Source organism: Heteronotia binoei, chromosome 14 (assembly GCF_032191835.1).
Source record: "Heteronotia binoei isolate CCM8104 ecotype False Entrance Well chromosome 14, APGP_CSIRO_Hbin_v1, whole genome shotgun sequence".
Taxonomy (NCBI): domain Eukaryota; kingdom Metazoa; phylum Chordata; class Lepidosauria; order Squamata; family Gekkonidae; genus Heteronotia; species Heteronotia binoei.
In genome coordinates this window covers 52733528-52744649 of record NC_083236.1, presented here as the reverse complement: position 1 = coordinate 52744649, position 11122 = coordinate 52733528, and the positions used below count along the sequence as shown (strand labels likewise).

Here is an 11122-nt window from a genome sequence, read left to right as displayed (position 1 = left end):
GAGCATAACTCTGAGCTCCCTGCAGGGTAAGAAGCAGCCAGCCAGACCCAAAGCTTTGTCACCGCATGCAACACCCCTAATTTATCATTTCCTGACACTCTATTGATGTTTTGAGCCGCCCCAAGGCTTTTCGCGCAAAGAATCTTCGGAATTGTAGTTCAGTTAAGCCCTTAGCTTTCTCAATCGGCTCTACTTTCTCCCCTTCCCGAAACTCCAATTCCCAGGATGCATCTGAAGCCCCGTTTCAGGCTAATCGTATTTCACCTCTTCCAGGCCCTGTCTCTCCCCCCCCCACACCGCATTTAAAGCCGCTGTCTGAGGGGAAAGGGGGCGTGTCCTCCTTCCCAAAGTAGGCGGGGCCCAACCGCCAAGCGGGGGGAGCGCGTCCTTTGAGAGAAGCCTCCTCGCCCTTTCCCCTTTCTGCGGGAGCGCGCACGTACGCACGTGACGTCGAGCAACGTGCGTGTGTCGCGGCGCGGTGACGTCGCCCCGCTGCCTCCTTTCCCTTTTCTCCCTCCTTCCTCACAACTCGGCCGTCCTGGGCCCGGTATCTTCGCGGCCTTCTCCCCCTCCCCCCCGCCGGCGCGGCCTTCCCTGACGCGGACCCAGCATGGCGAACGTGGCCGACACCAAACTCTACGACATCCTCGGGGTGCCGCCGGGGGCCTCCGACAACGAGCTCAAGAAGGTCCGGGGCGGGCGGGGTGGGGGGGCAGGATTAAAAACCTGAGGAGGGGGAGGCCTCAGGGATTGCGGTTGGGAGGCGGCAGGGAAGGGGCAGGAGCGCCCCCAGTGGCTCCAGGCCAGGACCCAAAGCCTGGGGGGGGGGGGGGGAGGAGCAGGTCTAGGCCTTGTGGGGGGTGAATGCAGGAAGGAGCTTTTTGCCTCCCCTTTGGCGCCGTGGTGAAGTGTGCGGACTCTTATCTGGGAGAACCGGGTTTGATTCCCCACTCCTCCACTTGCACCTGCTGGAACGGCCTTGGGTCAGCCATAGCTCTGGCAGGAGTGGTCCTTGAAAGGGCAGCTGCTGTAAGAGCTCTCTCAGCCCCACCTACCTCACAGGGTGTCTGTTGTGGGGGAGGGAGAAGATAAAGGAGATTGTAGGCTGTTCTGAGACTCTGTCGTAGAAAGGGCAGCTGCTGTGAGAGCCCTCTCAGCCCCACCCACCTCACAGGGTGTCTGATGTGAGGGGGGAAGATAAAGGAGATTGTAAGCCGCTCTGAGTCTCTGATTCAGATAGAAGGGCCGGGTATAAATCTGCCGTCTTCTTCTTCAGCTCAGGAAGGAGGGGGATTGTGGAAGGTTATGTTCCTATTAAAGGTAGGGGGAGGGGGGGAGCGAGGAATATTCCTGGTCGCCTGATACTACTTCTGATGTGGGGGGGGGGTCCAGAATGGGAGTCTAAAATGTTGTTGCCAGGTGCTTTGGGGCTTCAGTGGCAGAAGGAAAAGCAGGGCCTAAATGTGGATCTAAGTCGGTGGTTCTCTTGGCCCGTTTGGCTTCAGTGACCCACAAGGCCAGGTTTGCTGGTATGGTGAAAAGGGCATAGGTAAGGGGTCACTTTGTAGAAAAATAGGTGGTGGAGTTCATACAGGGATTGTTATGCAGCTGCACCTACTATTTAACGGACAAGGTTGGGGGGAGGGGAGAACCCTCAGAAAGGTTCAGGAGCTCCTGCTGAATCCGAGGTCTGCACAAATTAGGAAACTCAGATAAATCAGTGTCGGCCTCCCCGTAACCTCGTGGCCCCCTTTCCCTCCCTTCGTCTCCTCTCTCCATGGACTCCTCCTGTTTTCTCTTTTAAGTTTTGTTTCTCCTGGGAGGGGATTGTGGGTAGCCTCTGTATAAGCTCCTTATTCTCCCTAAATTTCATTTTCTCGTTTCATTTTCACCTGTTTGTATTTTAAGAATTAACACCTTCCCTGACCGGAAATATCTGGATTGCAGGCCAGGGGAGGAATTATCTGGAGGCTGTCTAGTTCCCTGCTGTTTCCCCTCACCCCAAATGTTTCTGTTCTCTTTTCTACTGACATTTCACCGTTCCTTGGTATTTGACAAAAAGATATGAAGCTGATGTACATCGAGTCAAGTCCATCCAATTTGGTATTGTCTGTTGGAGGGCTTTCCTGTACTTGAACGAGAAAGATTATTCTATCACCTGATATTCAATATTGGAGGGGCCAGGAGTTGAATCAGGGGCACGATGAGCTAAGGGTGGTTCCTGTCTTCCATTGTTTTCTCTTGTCTCTCTCTCCACCCCCCCACCTCCAATCTTATGTCTTTCATGACTTGTCATGTATAGTAGTACTGTTTCAGAGTTAAACTCCCCATTCCTTCCTCTCTCCCCATTTTCTTTTCCTTAACCCCAATCCTTCCTTCCTTGAGAGATTATGGTAACTGGGACAATTTAGATAGCATTTCCCATGTCTGTATGTTTCCTCCCCTAGCCCAGTTATGCCTATCTGGGAGTTATTCTGTGATGGCAGTTGTGGCCTAGAGCTTTTTCTTCTCCTCCAAGTTGCCCTAAGGTGGTTCCAGATATTAGCTCCTCATTTCTTCTCTCTTCCCCACTTACTTTTCTCTCTTCAAATTCTTGATGATGACTCAATGCTAGCTGGTATGGTTATAAGATTATCTCGTACAACTGTGTGTCTTATGACAAAGGTGACCTAGAAATGCTCTTCACGGTGCTTGCAGAGAGGTGATCTGTGTTGAGTATTTCAGATGTTTATTTCTCTGATATTGTCATCTGTAGTGAATCGCATTCCAGGTACCCGGCAAGATACATTTCTATTCCCAGTATTGGCAATGTCATTTCTGCTCCCAGTGTTGCCAGTGTCATTTCTGGCCCTTGTTTCTTCTTGTGATCTTCCTTTTGCGATTTTATTTAGAAAATAAAATCAAGGTTGTTTAAAAGAGAGAGATGGGGTAGATGTCATCTGGTGATGGAAGTCTAGTCTTGTCCTTAACCCTGGTGTCCTCAGCACTTTATTGGCTGTGCTTGTAACCCATAAGCCATTTTTTCCCTCTGCCGCCCAAAGAGCTCCCTCCCACATCAGAGCTTTTGGCTTGTTAATCACTCTGTTTGTGACGGAAGGGTGGAGCTGCTAGGGGGTACATCCCCTCCATCTGTGCATGTCATGGCTCCATAATTTGTTTGGGCTGGGTGTTGTGGCAGCAGGTGTCTTTTAGGAAGTATTGTGCTGTAAAAAGAGAATCTGATGTCAGCTGGAAAACATGATCCCTTTTGTGGATTGAAAAAAAATCCTATTTGTGTTTCATAGGTGTTTTGTCCTTGTGCATGTTCTCTCTCTCTGAAGCCTTACTTGAGCAGTAAGGCTTGTAAAGCTACGAGTACTTTTGGTTTTTTGGACAACTGACAAATAAGACAGCTTGCTTTTTTGTCAAATATTAAGAAATCAAATGTTACTGGCTCTTTAAAAAAAAAAAACCTGAGATCCAGAAATGCCTTCTCTGAAAATCAAAATTTCCATTGGGAAGCAAAAATAACACACTACTGTCAGTTGCAAATGCATCTTCTAAATCAAACTAATGTCTGTTGAAGGAAAACCTCTAAATTTAATGGAGAAGGAATGTGATTTTTTAAAAAGTTACTTATATAAGCAATGATATTTTAAAATCATTAAATATGGGGATAGCAAACTAGTTATATAATTTTGTCTGTTTAATCTTTTACTACTGTTTCTTGGCTGGGATGCTGACATTCTTGAGCATTTGCATATTTTGTTGTGGACTTGCTATTTTTCTCCACAAACGGATTGAACTCCCATTTGCAGCTATTTTGGGAAATATACAGGCCAGAAAACTGCAGTTAACAGTTCAGCCTTTCTTCCTGCCTTCCTGGTTTTTGCAGCAAGGTGCATTTGAGCATTCAAAATCTCAAAGCAGTAGTGTAGGAAATCACAGTTCTTGCTACTTGTGTGTCAGCCAGATAAACAGGGTTGAAAGGAGTTTCCTTGGTTGTGGTCCTTGGCTTGTGATAACATTGACCTTCTTGGGTCTTTCAAAATATAGCATAATATATAGTTCAGGGCCATCTTGCAATTAAAAGGAAAATGTCAGGGGCAGTAAGGAAGCGTAACATGCAAAGGGCATAACGCCTTTTGTATTTAATAGCTCTGTCCACAATAAAAAATTAATGTTTTGATGTTTGCTGCTTGGGAGGGGGGCGACCCTATTTGGGGAAAAAAGGAGGTATAGATATGTTTAAAATAAACTCTCTTCTCTGTACATGGTTACCCAAAAGAGGGGAGATAAATTTCAAATAAAACAAAAGTATGACCCATGTCGCAGCTTTGGATTTCAAGATAGGTCTAAAAAGGTTGAAAGTTCACATTCTAAAATACGCAACCTGTGAATCTGTTTCGGTGCCATTGCATGGTATTTGGACTGAACATCTCCCCTGGTGTCACTTGCTGGGAATGGGGGGAGGCCCCATTTTCACAGCTGAATAAAAAATATAAGGCTCTGCAAGCCGAGTGGTGGTTATGGTGTCCATGAAGCGGGAAGGTGGAGTTGTGCCCAGGGATTTAGACTGCTGGACAGCGCAGTATAAAAAAGATAGCCAGCCCATTCAGTGTCAGTATCTGCAGTGGAAGCTGATTTTCAGGTGAACAGAAGAGCATTTATGGCAATGCTTGTAATCCTTGTAGCATCTCCCTTCCAGTAGGCTGGCATATGGTGGTATCTTTTGTGAAAGGCCTTGAACATGTTACGCAAACAAGTACTTGGAAATAGGCATGGCGCTTCCCAGTGGTTTGCTGGAACATGCTTGTTGCTGAAACTGTGCCGGTATTGCTTCTGTTCCAAGGAAATGATTTAGCCCTTCTTTGATGTAATGTCTGGTCAACTTTGATGGAATTGCACTGAAAAATGAAGAATGTGGAAACACTTGGCTCCGTTGGCACCTATATGCGCCTAGGGGTTTACCACTGAGTTAAGAGGAAATACTGTTGAAATCTGGACATGAGGATGCCATCTCCACTGGGTGCGCCTGGTGTAATTTTCTTCTCCACTTTTGTAAAATGGACTTAGTAGTGGCCTTCTGAATAGGATTCTTGCAAGATCAGAGATAAGATTGAAAAGTCCTATGAAGAAAGGTTGAAGGAGCTGGGTATGTTTAGCCTGGAGAGGAGATAGCTGAGAGGTGATATGATCACCATCTTCAAGTACTTTGAAGGGCTGTCATATAGAGGATGGTGCAGAATTGTTTTCTGTTGCCCCAGAAAGTAGGACTAGAACTATTGGTTTGAAATGAAATAAGCAGAGTTTCCAGCTCAACTTTAGAAAGAACTTCCTTACAGTGGGCTCTCCTTCCTTGAAGGTTTTTAAAAAGAGCAATACAGATCCTGTTTGTTTGTTTATTTGTTTATTTATTACTTTAAATTTATATCCCACACTCTCCGCAAGCAGACTCAGAGCACCTAACAATCAATTATATAAAACAATTTAAAACCAATAAAATGCATTTAAAACATTTTGTGGTGCTATATATTTGATATGGTGGGATCTTTCTTTTTCTGTTAATGATCCCATGATATTTGTAGCTCCTCAGCAGTGAGAGGTGGTGGTTCTCTCCTGGATTCAGATGTTGAAACAATTCTGTCTTACAGGCCCTGCAGAATTGTGAGAGATCCCGCAGAGCTCTTATGGCCCCTGGGAGGACGTTCTATATTTCTGGTGCCACCACCAAAAAAGCCCTAGCCTGTGTAGAGCATAGCCTGGTATTGAATTTGAAATCCTGTGAATTTAGGGGGAGGTATTTGTGAATTTTCTGCATTGTGAAGGGGTTGGACTAGATCGGGGTGGCCAATGGTAGCTCTCCAGATGTTTTTTGCCTACAACTCTCATCAGCCCCAGCCATTGGCCATGCTGGCTGGGGCTGGTGGAAGTTGTAGGCAAAAAAACATCTGGAGAGCTACTGTTGGCCACCCCTGCACTAGATCACCCTGGAGGTCTCTTCCAACTCTGTGATTCTATGAAAACACTATGGCAGCAAGAATGAAATATGAGGGTGGGGAGTTGCATTTGAGAGCTAGGCATATTTGGCATTGTGACAGTTTATGTTACATTTGCACACTGCCTGTCTCCAAAGGGCTCAACTAGCAGCATGATGGTAACATATTAAAGTGTTTCAGCATCTTAAGATGCTTTGTCTTCACTTTCATTTAGTGACCCTACCTGGCCTGGCTCCACTGGTGGACCTCCTGATGGCACCTGGTTTTGGCTGCTGTGTGACAGAGTGTTGGACTGGATGGGCCATTGGCCTGATCCAGCAAGGCATCTCTTGTGTTTTTACCTTTGTCAGGAAAACAGTGGTGCTCTAGCATCTCTGTGACTTTCTTAATTTTAGGAATTTTGGGAGTGGTAGAGAAAGTTCTTTTGTGTTAAAGAGAATTCTGGCTTTCTTGAAAAATAAGAGCCTCTTATTCTGAGTGTTAACGAGAAGAACAGAATCCAATAAATATTGCATACTTGGAAGAATGGTGATAATCCAAAGCTGTGTCTTCAGAAACAGTTGTGCAGTTTCTTTCTCCCCCTTCCCCCAACCTCTCTCATTTTTGTATTTTGTGTGTGTGTGTGTGTGTGTGCACACCTGGAAGTCACTCTGATGACTGACCCCTATTGGGTATATGGAGGATATTCAGAGAGGTGGCTGAATAAAGCCTGCCCCCGCCTCTTGACTTCTGGTATTTCAAGGAGGTCTCCATCCAAATACTTGCCAGAGTCAGCCCTGCTTAGCTTCCAAGATCTGATGAGATCGGGCTTGCCTGAACTAACAGATCTGGGCCTGTTTATCTTTTTATAAAGTTTTAAACTGATACGACATTTTGATTTTTGAAGGAGATTTGGACAGAATGGTCAGTAGTTTCTTAACAGTCTTCAGTGTAGTCTAGGTGTAGTGTTGCAAATTCAGCACCTGGGCCAACTCAGGTAATATAAATGCATTCTACGGCCAAATTCTGTTAATTTGGATGCAAGCCTCAAATCCCAGTTGCTGTTTAATCTACCTTCCCGTCAGTGCAGTTTGTAGACACTTAAACAGCTGCACTGAAATAAGTCATGGATTGGGGCATCATGTTGAACTTCAAAAGTAGCATTGAGTTGACCTCTAATTTTCTGTATTATTCTGCTTTTCCCCTCTCCCCGTTTAGGCTTACCGGAAGCTTGCCAAGGAGTACCACCCGGATAAGAATCCAAATGCAGGCGACAAAGTAAGATTTCTTTCCTTCCTCAAGTTTCTGCTAAAACACAGGTTAAGAGCATCTTTAGAGGTGATCAAGGTAATACAAGGCCTAGAGCTAAAATCTCCAAAGTGGAGCCCATGGGCACCATGGTGCTTGCCAGTAACTTTCTTGGTGCCCTTCTAATGTTTTTTAGAAGGGGGGAGGGGCTTCCAAATCGCCATTGGAGATCTGGCTGGCTGTGCAGAGAGCTTAAAACTCGCTTCAGCAGTAGCTGCCACTACAGCACAAAGATGAAGAAGATATTGGATTTATATCCCATCCTTCACTCTGGATCTCAGAGAGGTTTATAATCTCCTTTACCTTCTTCCCCCACTCCGGACATCCCCCAGTAGACAGGTCGGTGGGGCTGAAAAAGCTCTCCCAGAAACTGTCCTTTCAAGGACAACTCCTACGAGAGCCATGGCTGACCCAAGGCCATTCCAGCAGGTGCAAGTGGAGGAGCGGGGAATCAAACCCGGTTTTCTCAGATAAGAGTCCACGCACTTAACCACTACACCAAACTGGCTCTCTGAATCTTTACTGCATGACTGAAAAGCTGATTGTATGCAAAAAAACCCCAACCCCCATTTTAAACAACATGTTCATTTTAAAGGGCTCCCTGCCTGAAATGTCGATGAGTTCCTATTATGCGTGACCCTGCTCCCTGGCATTTTGTGGTTGGCAGCCATTTTGTGCTTGCTCTCAACGTGCCTTGACAGTCTTCCAAAGGTACCTGCAGACTCAGAAAGTTTGGGGACCCTGTCCCAGAGTATGATGGGAAGACCAGTGATGATGTGGCAGCCTTACAAAAGCTAAGCATATCTAGCCGCCTTGGTAACCCCTTGTATGGGCAGAAAGGCAGGATACAGTTTTGTAAATAAAATAAATCTAAGCCTCAATGGCAGTATTCTCAGGAACCTTTGCAGGCCTCCTTCTGTTCTACAGTGGAAGGAAGGCAGCCTATAAATATATTGATTGATAGATATAGAATACATGAATAGCTTGTGCACCAAAGGACTCTATTAATCCAAATCTGTGAAAAGCTGAAGAAAGAATTGCCCCTGGAAAAGACCACGCTGATTAATAGAAGCCCTCCGTGAATGCCAGGGTGGTCTTGTGAGTGAAGCATTCGACTTGCTCCTCAGTTCCAAGACCTGCTGGGCCAGGCCTGATCAGTGAGAGTTACCTCTGAATTGTTGCGACAGTAAATGAAGCTGACTTCTAAGTATGCTGCTGCAATCTCCATGAAGGAACAGGGAGATTTTGCTTTTAGGTTGTCGTTTTTAGGTTCCCTTTGCTCTGGCACCATGGAGCACTTGCAGGGTTGCCACTTTCTAGAAAGTCAAGGAAATTGGTCTAAAATCAGGGAAATCATGATTAAAATATATTCAAGGAGTGGATTTTTTGACCTGCTGCAAGCGCATGGTCTGTTCTTGTGGCAGCTGAAATAGAGAAGTAGCAGAATACAAGTAAAACTTAATGATGCCCTTTCCCAGTTCCACCTTTTTCTCAGCTCCATGCCAGCAACCAGCCTAATGTGTTTGTTGAGCTCTGTCCCTGCATGATTTCCAAGGTCTGCCTGTAGCATTTGCAAAGCAAGGCTAGTTTAAACATTTAGCAGTATACAAACTTTAAACATCTAACTGTTTTCATTCCTACCTGCTAGTACTGCATTTAACTTACATATAAAGATAAGCATGTTTTTGGGTCATGCTTGTATATGGAATGCATGTTTTGTCTCCTGCTAAACCCAGCGCAGAATGGCAAATGAGGTTTGCCACTGTTGGATTTCACAGACAACTAGCACTTTCTACTCTGCAAAATAAATTTTGCGAATGTGATTGCTTGTTCCTGCTGGAGTTTACAGAGTACCAGCTTTCTCACCCTCTTTCCTGACTTCTATGCATAAGGGTTGCAAATGAGGGTTGTCTGCTTCTCTAGATTGCAGAAACTCTACATCCTTTCTTGCTGCTGATCTGCTCATTACACTTTCTGGAAGCAGAAAGTGAAAGTGAAACTTTCCAAGCTTTGGAAAGTTTCTACTTGTTAGCACTCAGAGTTTACTTGAATTGAAGTTTGTATCTTGGTGTAATTTTTAGTGCAATTGCAAAACAGATGTTGCTGCAATTAATGTTGGAAGCAGCTGATATTAAATCGCTTTCTTTGACAAATATTTTTGCAGTTGAGACTTGTGTAGTTGTAGAGTGGAGCGTTTCATTAAGCCTTGCATTAATGCAACACATCCTATTCGTTTTTTAACTTGTGGTTATATTTGAATGGTGGTCAGGGAAATTGACAAATGTTGGTCAAGGAAAGTCAGGGAACTGAAAAATAAAATTTTAGTGGCAATCCTGACTTGGAGGGAGATTTTGGAAGTGACCTGGCCATTGACTCAACCAGGAAAATTCTTACTAGGCTACTGGCAGCCCAGGACCCCAAGGGGTTCCACCAGCACTGCAGGCATCGCTTGTCTCTCAGCCTTAAATAGTGTTTAGTGTCGGCTCATCAGTTGCTGCTTGCAGCTTTGCTGGTTTGCATCAGTGCAGACTGAGGTATCTGGGGAACCATCATGGATCGCTGTTGCTGCCAAACAGCATGGCCTCCACAGTGCTGGCTCCCAGCCCTACAGGGGCCCTCTGGGCGTGGCTTGTCCATGGGCCATTTTAGCTCCCCTCTCTGGCCCTGAGGAATTTCAGTGGAGGCAGCGGGAACATTTTGCAAATGACACGCGTAGCAGGACGGAAGTGGCCTAATTGTTGGGTGATTTACTGAGAAGCCTGGGAACAAGACAGGCGGTGAAATTACGGGTTGAGTCTGTGGAGCCAGGTGAACCTGGACTTTCCAGCCTCATTAAAGAGGCTGGAATGCCCAAGGACATTTCTTTATTTAATTTGTATCCTGCTTTCCCTGAGCCCAGCTCAGAGCGGTAATGACGGCTTATAAATATACAATTTAAACCTGCTAAAATAGAACACACAATCAGTCCATAAATACAATAAAATTAATAAAACAACTTCTGTAAAATTCAAGATGGTGCAAAAGCTCATACGGGGGAACAGTAAGCAAACATCTGAGAAGGGAATGGGGGGGAGGTCAGCCTGAACTGCATTCCTGGATGTTCTTGCTCAAAAAAAGCCCTGAATAGGTATAAATACTAACATTGCCACCCTGATTTCACTACTCTTCCCCTGCCACTCTCCTTCCTGTAAAAGTATTGCTGTTTAGTTTCTAAACCGTAGAGGCAGGGTGCGAGCTACGTTTTGGAAACAATTACCAGAAAAAGCAGCATATAAGTATAATACGCAGATGAAGCATATACTTACCTGACAAAACTTTTTTTCTGCTGGCGCAAATGTCACAGCACAGCCAGTTAATCGATTTCTTTCCCGTCTGCTTTTGTCTCTTATTTAGTTCAAAGAAATAAGCTTTGCCTACGAAGTTCTCTCAAATCCAGAGAAACGTGAATTATACGACCGGTATGGGGAGCAGGGCCTCCGGGAAGGGAGCGGCGGAGGTGGAGGAATGGACGATATTTTCTCCCACATATTTGGTGGGGGGCTGTTTGGTTTCATGGGTAGTCAGAGTAGAAGTCGCAACGGCAGAAGAAGAGGCGAAGACATGATGCATCCACTCAAGTAAGTACCTTGCTTAAGAGCTTGGAGGGCTTATGGTTGAATAATTACTTGTTCTTTACAGCCCAGTTTTCTCATTGAATCCCAGGGCAGATTAGAGACGGTAGAGAAAGAAGTACTTTTCTCCCTTTCTCACAAGACAAGAACTCGTGGGCACTCAATGAAATTGCTGAGCAGTCAGGTTAGAATGAATAAAAGGAAGTACTTCTTCACCCAAAGGGTGATTAACACATGGAATTCACT

At 45.3% G+C, this 11122-nt stretch overlaps 1 protein-coding gene across 1 annotated transcript in view; it reads left to right on the top strand.

Moving 5' to 3' along the window:
- Positions 1-298: 298 nt before the first annotated feature.
- DNAJA2 (DnaJ heat shock protein family (Hsp40) member A2) overlaps positions 299-11122 on the top strand; it is a 31448-nt gene continuing 20624 nt past the window's right edge. The window contains exons 1-3 of the mRNA XM_060254528.1: positions 299-688; positions 7176-7235; positions 10659-10882. Coding sequence (XP_060110511.1) covers positions 611-688; positions 7176-7235; positions 10659-10882 — 362 coding nt within the window. The 5' untranslated portion in view covers positions 299-610. The remainder of the gene's footprint in view (positions 689-7175; positions 7236-10658; positions 10883-11122) is intronic.